The sequence below is a fragment of the Perissodus microlepis genome, chromosome 13 (assembly GCF_051167445.1).
Source record: "Perissodus microlepis isolate ML-2025 ecotype Zambia chromosome 13, ASM5116744v1, whole genome shotgun sequence".
NCBI classification, from domain to species: Eukaryota; Metazoa; Chordata; class Actinopteri; order Cichliformes; family Cichlidae; genus Perissodus; species Perissodus microlepis.
Window position 1 is genome coordinate 24,152,394 of NC_140473.1, and position 21,059 is coordinate 24,173,452.

At 39.3% G+C, this 21,059-nt stretch overlaps 1 protein-coding gene across 6 annotated transcripts in view; it reads left to right on the forward strand.

Annotated features, from left to right (window-relative positions):
- Window positions 1-20,727, forward strand: part of LOC146375197 (mitogen-activated protein kinase kinase kinase kinase 3-like) — a 47,658-nt gene extending 26,931 nt beyond the window's left edge. For 2 of the 6 annotated variants that reach the window (XM_084947671.1, XM_084947672.1), the window contains 19 exons: window positions 2,219-2,271; window positions 2,680-2,718; window positions 5,206-5,280; window positions 8,780-8,831; window positions 8,963-9,341; window positions 11,098-11,204; window positions 11,793-11,834; window positions 12,152-12,236; window positions 12,331-12,410; window positions 12,601-12,661; window positions 12,881-12,998; window positions 13,195-13,253; window positions 13,505-13,608; window positions 13,951-14,122; window positions 14,229-14,297; window positions 14,433-14,525; window positions 14,649-14,719; window positions 15,367-15,422; window positions 16,233-20,727. In XM_084947671.1, the coding sequence (XP_084803797.1) occupies window positions 2,219-2,271; window positions 2,680-2,718; window positions 5,206-5,280; window positions 8,780-8,831; window positions 8,963-9,341; window positions 11,098-11,204; window positions 11,793-11,834; window positions 12,152-12,236; window positions 12,331-12,410; window positions 12,601-12,661; window positions 12,881-12,998; window positions 13,195-13,253; window positions 13,505-13,608; window positions 13,951-14,122; window positions 14,229-14,297; window positions 14,433-14,525; window positions 14,649-14,719; window positions 15,367-15,422; window positions 16,233-16,320 (1,803 nt within the window). In that variant the 3' untranslated portion in view covers window positions 16,321-20,727. The remainder of the gene's footprint in view (window positions 1-2,218; window positions 2,272-2,679; window positions 2,719-5,205; window positions 5,281-8,779; window positions 8,832-8,962; window positions 9,342-11,097; window positions 11,205-11,792; window positions 11,835-12,151; window positions 12,237-12,330; window positions 12,411-12,600; window positions 12,662-12,880; window positions 12,999-13,194; window positions 13,254-13,504; window positions 13,609-13,950; window positions 14,123-14,228; window positions 14,298-14,432; window positions 14,526-14,648; window positions 14,720-15,366; window positions 15,423-16,232) is intronic. The other 4 variants (XM_084947675.1, XM_084947676.1, XM_084947673.1 and 1 more) reach the window with 2 other exon arrangements.
- Window positions 20,728-21,059: the final 332 nt, after the last annotated feature.

Below are 21,059 nucleotides of genomic sequence, written 5' to 3' on the forward strand. Positions count from 1 at the left end.
TGCGCATTTCCCCTTGCATGCTTTTTGCTTTCAGGCGTAACATTCAAAAATATTTCTCTGACAAGATGCTGCATTCACATTGTGGTTTTAATGTCACCGATATCCAACCAGAATTTCATTAGTTGATTTAAATTCAGGACCATTGTCATAGTGCTGAATTTATTGTCAGCCTGCAGAATCATAAAATCTGCACAACTGATTCTTTATTAGCCCGCACACTCTCAAATGTGCTTTATGACAACATAACACTTTTCTTACCAAAGTTATCTCAAACACTGGTTCCCAATCCACGGTTTGTGAGCCACTTAGGGGTCCACCAGTGTATCTGATAACTGCTCCAAAGAGTTACTGGTGTACTTTACTGTACTAAAGATACTTTGTATTAGGGGTGTCACTAGGGCTGTTCGATATAACGATATATATCGGATGGCGATATAAAAACGTCTATCGTTTCATTTTATGCAATCATTTGTTTCGTGGTGTCGCAAAATAAACTGTTTACGGCAATATTTTTTTCATCCTTTTGATGGTCACTGTAGTGGCTATATGAATTTCTTTCTTCTTTCTCTCTTTCTCTATTAATATAACCACACTACTGACGGACAAGCGCCTGTTTTATGCGTTGTGGTTAGCAACAACGACGGTAACACCATCGCGTGTCCGCTTGTTTATGTTCCACATAAACCTTTCACAATAAAGCTCAAGATCCTGTTGAGACTTTTCAAAATAAACTGAATCACGTGAAAGAGCAGATTATTTACGGATGAGAAGTAAAAAAGAGCCGCCAGGTGCTAAAAAATAAACCTTAGACTCTGTGAAGGTTCTCAGTCATCCAGGTCATCGTAGTCAAAGGAGCTTGCAAAGAAAAGCGTCTGGACTTCTTTAAGTTACTTGAAGACTTAAGAACTGAAGACGCTTGATTTAGAAAACAAATATGTTAGTAATGACATATAATAATATTGGAAATAAGTTTGTAGTTGCTCTTTGTGCATGCTTCTGTAAAGTTATGGCTTCAGACTCTGTCATACATTTGTGTTTTTTGTCATTTTACCTAAGAAGTCAACACAAAAGAGCAAAGCTTTAGATAAACTTGACCAATAGAAGTACTGCTGTCTAGATATTGCAGTGAGACTTATTTCTATCTTGTTACTGTGACTATTTTGACAAAGATAATGAATTGAGAAAATCCGATTTTGACATTATTTGCCTCCTTTAGAGGTGTTAAATGCATTTGGAAGATAAAACCTTTTCGTTTAGTCATGTTTCCAAATACAAAAATACTGTAACTGCAGTCAACAGTAGTAACAGAATGTTCAATCGAAAGGACAAGGCGCACATCACAACCACCGCACTACAATATTTTACATTAGTGAAACCTATTTAATGATAGTTAATAAAAATGATTAACGTATCTACTGTCCTGTATTTCTCGGATTGGATTTTAGTGGAGTTTGGGTTGCTGGGTTGCGTCATAGCTGGTAACTTCAGTAACTGACAGCATGTTACATTTTCTGGCTTTCCCTCAACTTTTTTGTGAAATAGTGCATGTTTTCACTTGTTTGTGACCTAAAAGGAACTTGTGTCATCTAGAAAATAAGTCATTGACTCAACAACAAGTCAGTGCATGAGACCATAATGCAAAATTTTAGGGTTTCACAAGCCCAAACGACAGGGAACCACTTTTTGGAAACAACTTCTGTGTTCTATCTGTGAAGCCAGTACTAGCAAAAATTAGCAGGATGATAATGTTTCTTTTCATCATTGTTTAATGATGACATTGAAATTAGTTACTTGGTGTGCACCTAATTAGTGGTCCTTTTCCTAAATGTGTCAATGGCCAGACTTGTTTTGTGGCTAACGCCCGATGATTAATATATGTAGTATTAGACCACAATGTGAGTTCAGCAAGTGTCAGCTCTGTATAACTATAAATACCCATATGCTCACCATATACATCTGTGAATGTCTGTGGTTATGAATTATACTTCAGGTGAATTGTGGGTATAATTTCCAGCAGGCTGCTGTAACGGTCACCACAGCTGCTACAGTGGCAGCGTCTGCAGTCATTTGGCAACTGAAAAGGGCTTCAGTGATGGCCACAACTTTAAACGTGGTTTACTGCCTCAGTTGGCCAAGATCTACAGCACCTGTTAATATATGTATAAATGAACTATTTATGAAGTGTTATGTCACAGTTATAATCTAATTTGTCTTGTAGGATTTGCAGCTGGAATACGGTCAAGATTCATCGCGTTTTTTGGGAGGAAACAAGTAAGTCTGGCTTGTTTCTTTTCTGTTTTTAAACATTTACCTCCCCCTGGATTCTCTTCTTTCATTTCATTGTCAGTTGCAGCTATCCTTCATTTTATTTTTTTTATTTTTATTTTTTTTTAATGTCTAGATTGAGCGAGGATGTAGACAATAAGGAGACTTGGAATGTGAAGAGATTTTATGTTGTGCATTTCAAAGTCTGTGCCAACTTTATGACACTGTCTGTATGCAGCTTTCTGCTCACAAGCATGCATTGTAAGCAGAAAGCTGAGGTTCAGATAAGCACAGCAGAATGTCCTCTAGACTGGGAAGGACTAAGATTTTATTCTCGATACACAAAATCAAAACCTAGGTACTTTTGTCTTTCTTTTTATTCTGTCATTTGTGCTTTTCCTACTTGTCAAACAGGAGTCTTCTCAAATCGGTGGAGGAGGAGCTGCAGCAGAGGTGAGTTTACTCCACTTTGGCGTCCACGTTCAGTGTCTTGGATCTGCTGGTGCTCTAACCACGCCTACCCATGAGCCAATCATTGTTTAACGGCAGGACTAATGAGGCCAATCACATGCAACTAATGCTATAGTAATTACTTCAGGCTGTCTCACTGCTCTCGGCGTTTTGGATTCTGCTGGGTTTTATTTCCTCTCAGGCTTGCTTCTTGCTTTGTTCTCATTAGGAAATGGCTGCGCTTCATAGAAGCTTCCTGCAGAGCATGGTTCTCACACACACATGCACGCACACACCAACAAACATGCACATTCTCATGTGTGCAGTCACACATATGGACATAGAGTTTTAGCCACTGGGTTTCATTTTCTATGGAGAAATTCCTCTTCACTGCTCAAAAGATAATGATTGCTATTTATGTGCTTTGCTACTTTTGGTGAGTAAGTCTGATATGAAAAATGTGTTTCACTGAACTCTAGATTAGCTTGTACATTAATAGGCATCAGGTACAAAGTTGTCTTAAATATTTCCCTTAGATGTTAAACAGCAAATGTTAATAGCAGGTCTGCTGGATGGTTGCTTTTCTGCAGGAACTCGTTAGCATTATTGTCTCTAGGCTAAAACGTTGGCTACAAAATGGCTTTACTTGGAACTTAACACGTCCAGGTTTTCTGTCTTTTTGGCTCCTTTAGTGAACAAAGGGTTACTTAACATCTTTGAGGTTTTTACATGTATAGTCACGTTAAATAAATATGAAAAATAACCTTATCAGATGTTTTAAATTGATGAACAACAACATGTGATGTATGATGTGTCATTATTTATTTAACAAAAACTAAGTCGAAACCAGAGGAAGTGCGTGAAACACTAAGTGAACCCCATCTGGAGCCACCTTTACCACCAATAACTTGAAGCAGTTGTTTTCTGTATGATTTTATCAGTGTCTCACATCATTGTGGCCACTGTTAAGTTCATATTATTATCTTAAGGTTCTACCACAGCTTTTCAGTCAGGATTGGACTTTCACTGGGTCATTGCAACACCTTGATTTTGTTTTTTAGTCATGCTTCTGTGCTTGGGATCACTGTCCTGTTTTTTGACCTAATTGTGGCCAAGCTTTACCATATTTGATTCTACAATCCTTTGGCATACCAATGCGTTCATGGTTGGCTCAATGACTGCAAGATGCCCAGGTCCTCTGGCTGCAAAATAAGCCCAGGTCATCATTGGGCATGGAAGTTTTTATGTGTTGCGTTGAAGTCATGTGTTTCTTTTTTTGTTTTGTTTTGTTTTTATCTCTTCAAATGTAGAACTGTGCGTTATGGCCAGACATCTACACTTTGGTCCCACCTGTCCAAAGAAAATTGGTTGGAATGTCTTGTGGTTTGTTCAGATGCAAATTTGCAAACCTAAGCTGTACTGCCATGTTTTTGTTTTGGAGGTTTTTTTGCCAGGAGAAAGAAGAGGTTTTCTCCTGGTAACATTTTCAAACAGGCAACACTTGAGCAGTCTTTTCCTGATTGTAGTGTTATGAACTTTTGATGTTTAACATGCAGGCTGAGTGCTGTAGAGACTGAGGTGAAGCTCTTGGGGTTTCTTGCAGTTTCTCCGAGCCTTGCATGATCTGAGCTTTGGGTGAACCTGCATCCACTCCTGGGACGATTAGCAAGCTTTTAAACGTTTACTTTTTTGAAGGTGCTCACGCTTGCTTATCATCATATATTCAAGTGCATTTAATTAGTAGTAGCTGGTATCTACACTCTTTTAATTGTTGTGGAAGCAGTAACGGCGTACTTAGTCCTTCACGTACTGCTTTGGTATTTTGTATTAAAATTATGACATGGTTTAATATGTTATGTGTTGTTGTTCATCAGAGGTTATATTTACCCATTTTTAAGACGTGCTAAGGGCCAAATTATTTTTATTATGTCCTGATATGTAAAACATTAGGATTGAGAGAGTTTCAAACAAAGGCCGGGTTTCTCTGTCCTTGGGATAATGATTACCAGTATTTGAGAATTTGATATAATATAATATATAATATGATTTAAAAGGTTACGCTTACTGTTGACGTGTGTAGATCTATAAGGACTTAATGGTTCAAACTGGACCGCTGGGTTTGGAAGTGTCTGGTTGTGGAAGTAATTAGCCCTCAGACCGTTTCCCTTGGTTGCTCAGATGAGTCGTTTTGCTGATTTTTGTGGATCACAGTAAAAATTGGTTCATGCTTTTATTTGAACCTATTCAGTCCTTTCAGATCTGCACAGGGTCAGGAGTTCAGAAGTAGTTTGTGAACCAAGCTTCACTCAGCTTTCCCTCCCCTTCCCCCTTCTTCCTCTGTCCTCTTCTGCCTCCGCCTTCTGTTGTCATCCCCTATCTCCTTTGCTTGCTCCCTTTCTCCCCTGATCACTCCTCCTTATGCCCCCTCTCCCACTCCTCCTTTGTCCTTTCTTTCCCCGCCCCCCTTCCTGTCTTCACCTCCTCTCCCAGGGGCCATGTGGCACACTTAGGGGATGATGAGGATGAGGATGATGATGGTGCAGATGATGATGAAACTCACACTCAGTAAGTTCCCTCTCAGTCTTAGAACTGGAAGCCTCTCCAAATCCTTCTTTTCCCATCTTTCCCTCACTTGTTTCAGAGGAAAGACTGAGAAGGAAGACAAGGAGTTAAGGCTTCCTACCTTTGCCAGTTTCATCCACACATCTTTATGGAGCACACCCCACCATCACGCCACATACGCCACCTGTTTGTGTGTGTGTGCCTGCTGCCTTTGTGTTTTCCACGCTTTCTTAAAGCTACTAACAGTAACCCTAAATGTTCACCAAGAGGCTATTGATATTTCCTCATATATTCTTTCAGTAGTAGAAATGTAATAAATGGAGAAGTGTAGGTGTCACACAAACAACACAGCATTAAAATATACTTTATAGCTAAAGATTTGACATGTTCTATATGGATCGTTGAGCCTGAGTTCAGTTTCATTCTTTAGATAACTGTTGCTCATGACCTTGTCCTCTTGTGTGCCGTTGTCTTGTTTTGTTCTTCACTGGCTTCGCCATCTGTGTGCCTTCTTGCTCTGTGTGTGTATGAGTGTGTGTGAGAGTACACTCACACTGCCTTCTGTCTTATCTTGCCTCTATAAAACTGGAGATCTGGCATCCAGCCTCTCCCCTCAGTGTAAAAGCCAAATGTCTGCGGCAGGCCAGAGTCTTTTTTTTTTTTCCTTTTTTCTAGACAGATATTTTCCACCACAGTCAGAGAGGCCTTTTGTGCTTTATATTATAGGATTTTCCCTTCAAGTCATATCCACAACACACAGTGCTGTGATTGCACAAATGAAAATAACCTGAATTCCTAAAGTGGCTGCAACCTGTTGTGCTGTAGCAGTTTCTAGCTTTTGTAGTTACTGTTGTGTTGTGGTGGGGGGGAGGGAAGGGGAGGGAGGGGTTTTTTTTTCTCTCTCTCAAGGGTTTTTTTTTAAGGTGTTTAAGAGCGATAGAAAACAAAATCTTCTAGCCAAACAAAAAAAAGGAAATTTCCTCCAGACAAAGGAACAAAATATTTAGTCCCTCAGACTCTATGTAGCCCAGGGGTGGGCAACTCCAGGCCTCAAGTGCCAGTGTCCTGCAGGTTTTAGATGTGTCCTTGATCCAACGCAGCTGATTCAAATGGCTAAATTTCCTCCTCAACGTGTCATGAAGTTCTCCAGAGGCCTGGGAATGAACTAATCATTTGATTCAGGTGTGCTGACCCAGGGTGATATCTAAAACCTGCAGGACACTGGCACTCGAGGCCTGGAGTTGCCTACCCCTGGTGTAGCCGATGCAGAAACGACTTGAACCTGCACTCTGCTGTGACTGTTCTGGTTCCAAAAAGGGCTTCCAGTTTTATACAAATCTATGGAAAAATGACACTTTTGACTCCTTTGCTTTGAGACATTAGTCAACATTAAACTGGAGACTTGATGAAGCGTTATTAAGTTTTATTGATTAAGTATGATGTTAATTCATTAGCATTTTAGTGTGAGAAAGGATGATAAACTTGGGTGTGCTTGTCATTGACAAGACTGTAGCCAGTGAGCGTACAGTATCCATTGGTTTCTCAGTCTCCAGTTTAGTTTGAGAACACAAACTGTTGCTGATCACGAAAACACTCAGCTTAAGTCTTCACATCCAGACTTGACGACCAACGGATGGTCCCCAAATCAACTTAGTTACTGAGTAAAAGTTAAAGTTAGGAGCATTTGGATTACATAGACACTAAATTTTGAAAATCTTTAGTGTAGGTATCAAAAATTCAAATAGATTTTGTTTCTTTTCAAGCATCTTAAAATAATTTCAGTTGCAAAGAAATTCCCTTTTGCACATTCAGCATTTTAAAGTTTTAAAGTTATGATCTCGGCTTTGTTGGGGTTTTTGGTTGAAAAAAAAAAAAGTATCCATAACTCGAAATTTCGACTTATTAACTTGAAATTTCAAGAAAAGTAGCACTGCCAAGCAGTAATCTACGTGAATGACATCATTTCCTTGTTACCCGGAAGCTGAAGCCCTCAGCTACAAATGCTACAGCTAAGCTACCAGTAAGTAAGTCATGAATGCACAAATTGCTGAGTATTTTCAACGTGGCTTTACAAATGATGAAATCCTTGTGCTGTTAGCTGAATCACATGGCGTTACTATCAGCAAACGTACTCTCAAAAGCACCAGTTTGTTGCAATACGGTTTTGAGTGCGCATTCCTCTGCGCCATATCCTTCCAGGTACAAGAAAATGACATCATTCATGTAGATTACTGATTGGTAGAGCTAACTTGAAATGTACTCAAGTTACTTTTCTCAGAATTTCGAGTTGATAAGGGAAAATAACTCGAAGTTTCAAGTTGTGGATACTTTATTTTTTTTTTTTTAGTGGTGGAAACGGGCTTCCATATTTTGGTCATAATCTGATTGCATAGTCCTTATCACCAGCCTTGTGTTTAGCATCAGTACATTTTAAGAGAGCTGTGATACAAATCTTCCTGCTTTCTTTAGAGATGCTTTTGTACTTACTGCACCCATGCGTGGCTTACCACCTTTATAAGAACCCTTAAGTGAATGTGTAAACTATGTCAGTCACAGATTAGTTTTGTACTGATAAAGTTTACACTTTAAGCTTCTTTAAGGGAGGCAATCGTTTTCTGTGTCTCCCACTCAGCTTAAATACTGCAACTTCTTTTCTTGGTACCCCCATCTTCATTTTTCACTGTGATTGGCTCCCAGCCTCTCTCCATTCTGATTTGTGTGCTGTGATTGGTTCTTGTCCATAACTTAACTACAACATTTATAAAATGTCATGGATAAAGTCTCTGAAATTGTGCTGGTCGGAAGGCATAATTGCAATTACTCTTCTATTTCTTTTCCTTTAAAAAAAAAAAAAAAGATTTTAAGAGGTGCTTTAAATGAGAGCAAGACACAAACTCTAATTTATTTACACTAAACATAAATTTTAATTTTAAAAGTAATAGTTTTACTAAAATATTATTAAGTTTGTCAGTATCAGCGCTATCTATTCAGAGGCTTTGCACATGCTGACCCTTCTTTGTTTTACTGTTGTCTAAAGTTCTTGTCTTACTTTATATTTCGTGGTTAACCTTTAATGACCTTTGTGTGTAAGTGGCATTGGGCTGTGGTTAAACCTGTTATTTGAGCCTTTGATTTCACATTCAGTGAGCCTGCAAAATATTACATCTCATCTGATCTGGGTTCACAAATGTGTCAGCATATTTTTTCGATTTTTTTTTAAAACAAATCCGACAATTTTATTTTCACATAATCACATATGATTGGAAATAGAAAATAAAATGGTTGGGTTTGGGTTTTTTTTTTTTAAGAAAAACTCTGGATTGTAATTATGCGTTGAATGTAATAACTTAGCTTATAAATGGCTTAAAAATGGCAAGTTAAACCATAGCTTCAGTGCTAACATTCTAACATATACTTATTGTTTCCCATATATTTCCTGGTTGTAAAAAAGCGGCAGCTGTCTTGAGTATCTTGTCACAGATTTTTCCCTCTTATTCTTCAGTAAATCAAGCACCATCATGAGGCCAAGGGTCCCACCCCCACTTCCTCCTAAGGTAGGAAAAACTGTGTCTGTAGTTAGCAGAATTTTTGAACTAGTAGGAATTTTAGTGCTCAGAATATGAAAAAAGTAACTGATTTCTTATACAATCTTTTTTTTTTTCTTCTTCTTCTTCTTCTTCTTAAGCCCAAATCCATCTCCTCACCCCATAGTCAGACGGATCAAAAACACGACGACAGCCACTCACACAGTGAAGATGACGGTGGAGGGGGAGGGACCATCAAGCGATGCCCAGTGCCAGAGACGCCGAGCCCCGCCAAGCCCGCCTCCTATGTCCCCCCGCGTCCCCCGCCCCCGAAGCTGCCGCCCCACCGCCGCAGTAGCCTAGGTAACGAGAGCCCGAAGCTCAAAGACGTCGAAAACTCTGCCACAGAGGATGATGGGAGCTTTAGGCATTTCTGGGAGTGGCTCCACACGCCTCACACAGAGGAGGAGCTGGAGGAGGCGTGGGAGGTTCTCAAGGAGGTGAAAGAGGAGCAGGAAAAACAGGAGGAAAAGAAAGAGAGTAAGAGCAGCTGATTTGGTAGCTGGGTAGTGTCCGCAGACCCTGTCGTCCCCTGCGATTGGTTGTGTGGTCTTCCATTAGTCTTTCCTTGTAGTCTGATTTATTTGTTCCATGATTCCATTAACAGTAATGCTTTTTTTTAAAGTTTTTATTTGCTTTGTTTCTTCCGTTCATCAGCTCACGCTCAACATGATTGTTTGTCTCTAAAGTCATTTTTGTGAAGACTGATTGGTTCATCCAATCCAGTGATCCAAACAATCAAATGCTGCTAAACCACTCCCCCTCGCTTCTTAGGACAAAGGAAGAGGAGAAAACATAGTCCTGGCTGACTGGTCCAGTTTTGATTCTTTTAACAAAAAATTATTCTGTGCATTGTCAGCTCTCACTTTCTAAAAACGGCCTATTAGGGTCAGTGGAGGTTAAAGGTTTTCATGAAAATGAGCTGTTGTGTTGTTAGATTTTCACGTGAGGCATGGATCCCAAAAGCTCAAATATAACTTATTTATTTATTTTTTTACATTTTAAGTTTCCAACTTTAATCTCAAAGTAGTTTCTTAACTCTCAGAATATTAAGCCCTTCATTGTCCTTCAATTATTCTTTTTTTCCCCCTTTTTTGGCCTTTAGTGGCCCTAATATGTCGTTGTAGACATTCTGACAATGAAGTGGTTTATTTAGTTAAATTTGCTGTTTCATGTTTCTTTTTGCTAGTTTACAGACGCCAAATTATAACTGAACTTATTAAACAGTAACAGAAATGCCAAATTTTATAAAAGTTTGTAATCCCGTTTTATACTTTAGACAAGTGACTAAATCCCCATTCTAGTGTGCCTTTTAAATATTTGCATTGTTGTTGAGCATTTCGGGTATCTCAGTCATGCTCTGATTTTTTTTTTTTTTTTTAATTATTATTGTGTTACTCTGACTTGAAAGTGGATAAGTGGAGCAATTAAAATTTGCTGCCACCTATGACCTAATCTCAGGACAGGGATATGCTTCTTTGGATATTATTTTTGCCTTTTTGATTTTGCACAGAGAACGTAGATCCTGTATATTTTTAAGTTTATTTCTCTATTTTTTTGATTGCGCTTTGGAAGCTTCTACAGTAAAGTGTTACATTTAATAAGCAGTATATGGTAGATATATTCACTATGGTGTTTTGGAAATAATAACAGTTCAGTAGATTGAAAGCATAGTGTAGAATTGCACAGTCATGCTGGAATGGTCGTGCTGTAGGCACGCTCAGGTGAAAGTTGAACTGTCTTTGACGATATGGTTATGGCTCTAATCACGACAGGAAGCAACATTCTGTGCGTAGCTCAAATGGTTTTGCCGTTTACTACCTGTCATTCGCTGGTTACTCGCTGGGGTAGTAAAGGAGAGAAACTGATCAATAATTGACTGCAGTTTGTGGTGCATTCACACTCCCCCTCGATCATGACCATATTTGATCCTCTGTTTTCTTCCTGCTGGCCTGCTCCTTCCCTCCTCCCCCCCCTCTCTCTGCTCCCAATAGCTTGTTTTTGTTTACTCTTTAATATTAACACTCCTTGCTGTCTTTAGTCTTATAAATTAAATTGTTCTCATTAAATCGAGTGTTTTTGTAGACACCTCATGTTTATTTTGGCTTTCTTTGTTTTCAAAGCTTCACAAGCGCACACACAGTCTCTCTGTCTCTTACCTGCTCTCTCTGTTCCTGTGTCACTCAAACACAGTAAGTTGTGTCTTTTGTTGTTGTTGTTGTTGTTTTTGTTGTAGGTAATGGGCTGAACTCTCCCCACAATGGCGAGAGGGCCAGCCCAGCAGAGAGGCAGTCCACCATGCCACCTAGTGTCCCCATACGGAAAGACAAGAAGGATGTTCCGGTAAGCATGCAGGAGTGGCTCAAGGACCCACAGAGGTCTTGAGGGAGGATGCAGAGTGCTGCCATTGTTAAAATTATTAATAATCGGCATAACGCTGTGTGGAGAGGAAAGGCCAAGTCAGGTGAAATGTATTGGGTAGTGTTTGTGTCAGTGCAAAGCCAGTGAAGGATCATGACCTTTGTTGCTGTCACAGCTCTTGCTGATCATCACTGTTTTTTAAAGAAGAAGTGGAATTTGGGCATCTCCCAAGTCAATAATGGATTATAAATCAGGGGAAAAATAAATTCCATAATGTTCAACCCTTGAGAAAGTTTAGAGGAGTGCTGTGGGAGAAGTTATGCACCTAGATAGCTTCATCTACATACTTGTCAAACTGAAGCACCAGATGGGTGTACTTCAAACTATGACTAATAGCTTAGTGAGCTAATTCAGCTACAATTCTTTTATTTACAGCATGTTTTGAGTGCACTATAGACTATCTGCTGGGAGAATACATTTTATATATACAGGTTGTTATGCTCATATATATCATCCAGTCATTTTGTTATTGATGTTTTTAATGTGTGTTTGTGTTTATCTCTTCCTTAGAAGCCAATCAGTAATGGTCTCCCCCCAACACCCAAAGTCCATGTAAGTATGAGTCTTTTTTGCTTTGTTTGTTTGTTTTTAAGAGAAAATAATGTAGTTGAGTTAATTGGATTAGTGTTGTAAAGACTTCTTGGCATTGCAGATCTTTTTGTTCCTATACAAAAGTTTTTTTTATGTGCAAAATATTAAATGAAATTAATTTACTCATTTGGAAAAAAAAATGGAAAATGAATCCATAAGCAAGTTAAAATATTACTTTTTAGTGTGGAGTGTCTTACTAAAGGTATTTAAATCACAGGGTCTCCAAATCCTTTAAATTAAAATAATCTTGAGCTTCTTTCTTTTTCTCCCGTTTCCAGATGGGTGCGTGTTTCTCCAAGGTGTTCAACGGCTGTCCCCTCAAGATCCACTGTGCCACTTCGTGGATCAACCCTGACACCAGAGGTAACCAACAGGAAAACACTATCAAAGTTTATTTTACAGGTGTTGTTTTCACTTTTCACTAAGCACGGATAAAATGCTCTTTTGTGCGTTTCAGACCAGTATTTGATATTCGGAGCAGAAGAGGGAATCTACACATTAAACCTCAATGAGCTACATGAGACAACAATGGAACAGGTGAGACTAGAAATCGGATAATTTAACATAATGCTATATACTTTCTGAAAACAGGGTATATTAGTTGTAATGTTATACATGTGAGATAGTCCAGTGTTGGATTAGTAAATACAAAAATTGTCTTTGAATCAGACAGTTTTAAACGTTCTGGCACACTGAGATGCTCAGATTACTTTGTGTCCACCTGCAGCTCTTCCCTCGGCGGTGTACCTGGTTATATGTCATGAACAACTGTCTTCTTTCCATATCTGGTGAGTTGTCGCACATCCTTATGATAGAAGTGTGTGGCACTTGACTGCCCTTATTACTTTCACTCATTTGTCTCTGAAATTGTTCTTAAATTGGATCATCGGCGCATGATTTTTGATACATTGTGTTTTATTTCTTCAAATATGCTTTTATAGCTTGTATCGTAGGTCACTACTATTATTTCCTTTTAACTGTTTCTTCTATATCCTGTTTCATTGCAGGAAAAGCCTCTCAGCTGTACTCCCATAGTCTAAGCGGTCTGTTTGAACAGGCCAGACAGTTACAGAAGTTACCAGTAGCCATTCCCACACACAAGCTGCCTGATAAGATAATTCCCAGGTAACTCTACAACTAGAAAATCTAAGCTGTGAAATATTTATAGCCTCTGTTTCCTTGTAGTCCCCCCCCCCCCTACATAAGTTAAATGTCACTCCTGCTTATTTTAACTAATTTAAATAAGTTTTCAATAAAACCAGAAGTTTGTGCCAGTTCAGCTCTATATTTGGATCATATTTCTTTATTTATCTGGTTATAGGAAGTTTGCTGTGTCCAATAAGATTCCAGAGACTAAAGGGTGCCAAAAGTGCTGCGTAGGTGAGTTTCTGTAAATGGTGATTTTATATTTTCTTTTGTCGAACACCGGCCTGTTTTTGTTTTTTAATTATGTTCTGTGACTAACTTTATTTAACTGTATCAAATTCGGACTCGTTGCATGAAACTACCTCGTGTTATCTTGTACTGTCCTGTGTGGTGTTTGTGCAGAACAAAAAATAGCACTGAATTATAATTTTTGTGCAAAGAGGAAAAATTCAAATGTATTCATGGCCGGTGTTGTTTTTGTGCAGTTCGTAACCCATACACAGGTCATAAGTACCTGTGTGGAGCCTTCCAGTCAAGTGTCATGCTGTTGGAGTGGGTGGAGTCAATGCAGAAGTTCATGCTCATCAAGGTCAGTTTTGAATCTCCCCAAAAATCAAGATAATGTTCATTTAATTTAAGCTCCTTTCCTAAGCACGTTTTATTACACAGTTACAAGAAAGAAAATAAGTATTTGCACACGCAAGAAATTTTTCCACAATGCTAGCAGTTTTTTTTCAAGATCAAAAGTTTGAAAAGACCAAGCACAGTGTTCATTTTGCTAGGCCACAAGTTCTGTAGTCCTGGCAGATCAGCTGATATTAGTGCCAGTCAGTCAGCAAATCGCTCAGCTGATTCCAGTCAAATGATTTTATGATTATATCTAAATACAGCACATAGCTTTCTAAACTTTTTTTCCTTTTCTATGTAACAGACTATTGACTTCCCACTACCCTGTCCGTTGGAGGTCTTTGAAATGTTGGTGGTCCCTGAACAGACCTACCCTCTCATCTGTGTCGCAGTCAGTAAAGGAACTGAACTCAGCCAGGTGGTCCGATTTGGCACAGTCAATCCCAACTCTACCTCCTCCTGGTTCACAGAAGCAGGTGAGAACACCGCCCGGCTCTGTCAAGTTAAACCAATAACAGTTTTCTTTGGTGGGAACAGCACGAGAGCCAAAGTAATCCTCTGCCTTTTTCTCCTCCTCTGCAGAAACCCCACAGACATGTGTGATCCATGTCACTCAGCTAGAGAGAGACACGATCCTAGTCTGCCTCGACCGTGAGTCACTGATAGATTTTAACTCATCTTACCCATTTATGATCTTTTCAGGTTCAGATTTAGAAGGTATTAACACTTATTTTATTAGTTTTACCAAACTGTTTCCTCTGTCTTTTTTTGTTTTTCCTACTACAGGGTGTATAAAGATAGTGAATCTCCAGGGTCGGTTGAAATCCAGCAGAAAGTTGTCAGCCGAGCTCACCTTCAACTTCCAGATTGAAAACATCGGTAAAAAAACCCAGAAAGACTACATGGCATGGATATCTTCTAGTGGGTTACTGTTGATCTATAAACAAACCTTAATCCGTATTGTTTTTCCTTGGGGTTTTTTTCTTTCCTTTTTTTATCCAGTTTGCCTCCAAGACAGCGTATTGGCGTTTTGGAGACATGGCATGCAGGGACGGAGTTTCAAGACTAATGAGGTGAGATTCATACTGAGCACATTTAAGAATAAAACACGCTCTTCAGGTGGCCTCTGTGCGCTGTAATAATGTTTAGTCCGCAGCATCAGGGTGTCTTATTTAATCTTACTTTATTAGAATAATAAATTACTGTGGGTGCTCAATATAGCCTCAAAAAATCACATCACAGTAATTCAAGGGAAGTGTAACAGTTTCCATTTCTACCCAATATTTATGTGGCCTTATGGATAGTATCATAATTACACATTCTTACATGGTTGCAAACCAGGATTAAATGCACATACAGTCTGTCAAAACGCTTCACTCTGACTATCTGTCTGTTAAGCAATGACGCATCAACCGTGCTTCCAGGTCCAAACTCTCTTACTGCGTTCACTGAGGCTGTCGCCACTTTAACCTGTTGCAGTGTTTTGTCTCTTGTTTTATTTTGTACAAGTCTCTAAGAATAATCAGTGGTCATTGTCGGCCTCTGTGGGTTTTTATTAGCACTATTCATGTGCAAAATGTCTTTAAGATCAATTTTTAAAATCTTAATCCTTTATATTAAATCATTAGTGAGTATTTGGCTAAAGTCTGATGAGACATCTGAGTCAGATCATCAGTATTTTACGGCACCATTTAGCACCTCTTCTGCTTTCTTTCATCAGATCACTCAGGAGATCTCAGACAGCACACGCATCTTCAGACTACTGGGATCAGACAGGTGAGAAACACTTACCTGCCAGCATTTCCTTACAATTTCATACCTGTCACACACACATGGACACACATTTAGGTCTCTGTTAACACTCTCTTTAATGTCTCACCACTAAAGACATGATGACTGTAGAGAGCAAGAGGCTGAGGAAAAAGGCCTCAAACTTCCCAGGTACACTCACGGGTCGCTGGCCACAGACGGCCCAAAACTTCTGCCTCTTTCTATCGGAACTTTCAAATCCTGCTTGATGCCAGATGATGCTGATCAGGAAAATTCAGAGAGAGAAAATATGGGAAAATTTTTTGATTAAATGATGAGAGAAGAGACACCAAAATTATATCTGGTCTGATTCCTTCCTGCTTAAACTGTGAGATGCCATAAGTTCTTTCAGTTTAATGCTGGGGTTGTAGACCCTCGACAAAATGCCAAAATAGACACACTTGTGTAGAGGCTGGATCATTTTGGTGTCTGTTTTCTCATTACTGAGGCTGAGTATCTTCAAGTTGTGATGTGTGATTCTTTGGGTTGCTCTGAAAGAGTACTAACAGCTTTCTCACAGTTTTCCTCCGGGTTAGGAGAGTACTCTTAGCTTCAGAGTAAGTCATGTTTCTCTACTGCCTTTTTCCAAATAACAGGGTTTTTACAAGCTTGGACCATATCCCGTTTATTTTTGTTTTGTTTTGTTTTAACACGCTAAAAAACCAGCTGGGCTGTTCTTTCGTCTGGGAAAGGGTGAATTGTTTTGCTACCTTGACTTGAAACTAAACTAGATGTTGTGTGTGTACGTTTTATCTCCGTGTGTGTTTTGTGTTGCAGGGTGGTGGTGCTGGAAAGCAGGCCTACGGACAACCCTACAGCCCACAGCAACCTCTACATCCTGGCAGGCCATGAAAACAGCTACTGAGACATGCACACTAACATACGTGCACATAAAACACGCTCTGTAGACACCCCAGCATTAGTACAGGAAAGGGAGCAAGCGACACACTCATCCCAACTCCACTTTTATCCCACCCAGCCTTCATCTTCTCCCCTGGCCCGACTAGCAGTGTGTCTGGGAGATGTTCATCAGTGCACATGCGGAATCCCAGTTGCAGCGTTTTATAAAGAGCTGCAGTGTTATGTGTATCAGTGAAGTGTGCGTGTGGCGTTAGAGCAGTGGGTTGTAGACCCGTTTTTGACAGTGTCAGGGTTTTAAAACTCTTGGCCTGAGGCCGCTTTAGATCGGGATAGCCAGCTGAATCTTTGGCCCCTACCCTGGATACATCACACTGGGAACAATGTCTAGCACGGAAATTTGACTCCAACACTACTCCTACTACTACTACTTCTACATATGCTACTAACACTACTGCTACTGCTACTGCTGTTTGCGCTAAAACTTCACAGAAGGGCCATCTTGCACAGAAAACCTACCCTTCTTCTTCATTGCTCCTCCTTCCTTTTTTCCTTACTTGTCCCTTTTTTTTTTAAAAAAAAACTACACCTTTATTTATTTTTGGCATGACATGCTTTTAACAACCAGGATGAATTTCCTGTTTTTATTTGTTGTCTTTTTAAAAAATAAAAAAGAGAAAACCAACTAAAAAGCTTTGCCACTTTCGCTAGCATCAAATTCCAATACTCGTCACCACACAAGTGCTTAATTGACCTCTATTTAATTGTTGTAAATATAAGTGTAGTATTATTTTTGACAGAGACGAACACTAAAAGGGTTGTGTAGATAGGTGTGTGTATAGTTGGTCTGTACAACTGTGGAGACGAAATGCGAGACACGTTGCGACAGTAAATTCACTTCCTAGTTCCTTGATCATGTGACCCCTGCAGTCTCACAGGCGAACATCTTTAGTAATCTGATATTACTCTTCTCATGGCGTGGACCTCAGGATCAAATTGAGCGAACACAGGACACCGATTGGCCGTTTTTCACTCTCAGCGGGTCGCTGTCATAACTTCCTGCTTGTTTTCATCACATGACCGTCATCAGGGTGGACGAAAATGATCATTTCTGCTCGTTTCATTTTGTTTCTTCTTTTATTTTTTAATCAGAAATCTTTGTTTATTCTTTAGCAATATATATTTTTTGCTATTTTTATTGAACCACTGGTGTTACAAATTTGCACAGAGAAAAATGTATTTCATAAACAAATGTGATGTCATTATAATATATGACCTTGTGTGTGTATGCACAGTGTGTATGTGTGTGCGCGTCTGTGTGCGTAGACATAGAATATGCACATATAAGAGTGTCATGTACAGATCTGGTCTTTAACAAGTGACAAGTTTCTGGCCATATTTTTAAAAAAAAAAGCATCAGCAGATAAGAAAATACAAAAAGAGCTGGATATACAGAAATAAAGTCATTTAATTATATCTGGTTAGGCTGAAATCTAATTAGCTTTTAGCCCATTGGTCAGAAATAATGTGTTTACAAAGTAAAATGCAGACCTGAATCATCTGCAGCCAGCCTGCGTTCCACAGTCACACAGAGACTGAACAGCGACCCACCGCTGCTGGTCACTAGAGAAAAGTTAGCCCTAGTGTTGTCTGACCAGTTAATTAGCTGGTTGCTAGGTGAAACTGGTCACAAAGAAGTACAGCGCTTTTACAGATTTATTAGACCACCACCCAATGTAAGGTTTATGCCACAGCAGCTTTACTGTTTTATAAAAACTGTTACAGTTACAGTTATTTGCTCACATTCCTGAGCAGAAAAATTAGTTGTTGAATGTTTAGTTTGATTCAGTGTGCAGGCTTAAATTTGGGTATAAAAGCAATAGTTGCCTCCTTTAAAAAATGGTGTTTGCTGCGATGAACAACTTAATTTGTGGATCTACCATCCAAACTATGGGTAACTGCAGCGGTGTACTAGCAACCAAAAGCAATCACAAGATGTTTTTTGTGCAGCACCCTATTTGTAACCAGTCTCAGCTAACAACAGTCTGAAATAAAACAACATGGCTGATAGGCTATATTACATTTCACTACACTGAACAATAAACAGTGGTGGGTTACCATTATTTGACCTCAGTGAAATAATGCAGTAACAATAACAGCATGTATGTGGTGTTAACAGTGCATCCACATCAAATATATTGCTCTCCATATTGTGGTATTGAGTGGTGTAGCCTGTAGCATTATGAATAATGGTTTGCTGGTTTAAATATGGTGCAAAGGCTTGCTCAAAAATCCAGTCAGACTCATTACCGTAATAGAAATTTCTGTGTAACACCTTTTTTTCCTGTATTCCTGAGAAATATTTGCAGAAGTTTTCATTGTCAGCTGTGACTTTTTTTTAAAGACCCATATCTGTATGAGAGCTCACACTACATGCATGTAGATGCGCACTGTCTGATGTGTAGGAGAGGCTACGTGTGGCAGTACACTACCATTTAGTTTTCCAAGCTGTGACACTAGAGGTTCCTACTGAGGACACCAGTGTAGATGAACCTGAGATACGGTGCGTAATCCTGAAATCTGAGACATTTGCCTGTCGAATGGTTCACGTTCTCAAAGCTTCTCTCCGAATTTTTTCCCCCATATTTATAGGCTAAAGCAAATAATTAAAAAATGCAGTAAATTGATCAAAATGAATATAAGCAACTCTTTATCAGATCAACACGTGACACTGAAAATTGAAAATAAAATTTATTACAGGCCGCAAATCCTGCTTCAGCAACCTTGTGGTTTTTAGTGCATCTCTGTCCCAGAGATGAGGCACAGCAGCGGCTGCAGCATTGTCTTTAAATGTTCACGGGAACTGATTTCATCTGTCACAAGTCTGATTAAAGAGAAATCTTGCCATTCTTTGGGACTGACAGTTGAAAGTTTCACCATCTGTTACCACCTGTAAAGAGTAAAACCACACAAACTATTCATAACGTTTTCATCCAATGTATTTGTGGACACATCTGGAATCATCTTACTAGACTCCAGTTCGCTGTAAAGCAACAGGATCAAGTGCAGAACGGTTGAACTCGGCGTGAGAATAGAAATGCTCGGCCCTTTTTCTTTCAGCAAACAATAACATGTATCGATTTTACTATGAATTGCCTGCAAAGTGCATTAGTGTCCCAGGTGATTGATTTAGCCATTAATGAATACATGTGCTTCCTGCCAACAACCGTGATTATAGACTGGGAGTCATTTCACAATAATCATATTTTTACCCTTTAAGTTATGAATTCAAGTTGATTGATTTTCCTCACTTGAGTGGTTGAAATGCCAGTGTCATCATCAACCCCGCATGACCAGCCTCTTAGCGAATCGTACTATTTTAGAGGGGAAATGAATCAAGCATTCCGAAAATATTTCACTCTTCATTTTTGTAATGCTAAAATATGTTGTTGAAACGTCTTCTGGCCATATTTAGAAAATCTACCTCGTGGTATCTAGATCAAAGAAAAAAAAAGTCTAATACTAAAGACAGCCATCAGCAGCACATGAGGTTAGCGTTCAACCATGTTCTCCAAACTTGCTCTTAACTGTCTCTGTCCTTTCAGCTGATGTGTGTAAATGAAAAAAATCATTTAGCTGAAAATGGCTTTCTCAGTGTGAGGTTTTCTCAAAATAGCCATCTCAAATAATTCTTAAATATCAGAGCTTAACACTTCTATGTATCCTCTTAGCTGCACACCCGACGTCTATAATGTTTCAACATGGCTGGAAAAAGTGGGGGGGGGGAGCTATTCCTGCACCCTTAACCCACCTCTGCCTATTCTTTCCTGTTAAAAACATTTACGTTTGGGAAATCTGTCTATTTAGCATAACAACAAAGTTCATGTGGGATTGAATGATGCTCTGTTTTCTTCTTTCTGCCATCATGCACACAAGCGTAATCTATAATCCTTAGAGCAGGTGCCAACATGGCCTTCCTTTGTGGGGTTTTGCTGAAATGTTAAAAGTGTGTGTGTTTCATAACCTCAACTGGGCCTGGATCAAATCGCATGTAGACCAAGTCACGGAGACGTTTAATGTGCTTGGAGTTGGGGATTGTTTTCTCCAACAGAAGAGATATCCCTACCTGGTGCCCAGAGCAGACTCATAGAAGTCCTTTTGAGTTATTTGTGAAAGCCGTTTGATCCAGGTCTCATCCCTATCTTAAACAAAACACAATACGTCACCTCTGTTCTGTGGCTATTTCATCACCTTTGTCTTCTGTTTTCATATTGCAATGCATATGTTATGTAATGTATATAGTGTAAAATAAAATGGGTTTGTTTTACATACTGTATAATTGCCTATATTTTGTTTCAGAAGTGTAACAGATTTATGAGATGACAGGTTAACACATTAAAAAGATGGAACTGAACCATTTGGGTCTTGGCGTGGTCATTTTGTGGTCACAATTCAGTGAAGGTCGTTTTCACTGATGACGTGGTAGGAAAGGCACTTTGTGTGGCTGACGGGGTTAAATGTGGCTGGGTGGCATTTTACAGCTTTCCAGGAACCCTCAGCAGAACAGCCATTGTTAATGTTGGAAACACCTGTGGCATTTATACTGTGACAAGTCATAAAGGATGCTAGACCTCACCCAATTATCAGGCGGACAAGTGAAGCTTGAACAAAAACTGGGTCCCTGCAACAGGAGACTGGGCCTCATTTACTACAGTATTTGCATGAAAACATTCGTACCCTGCACAA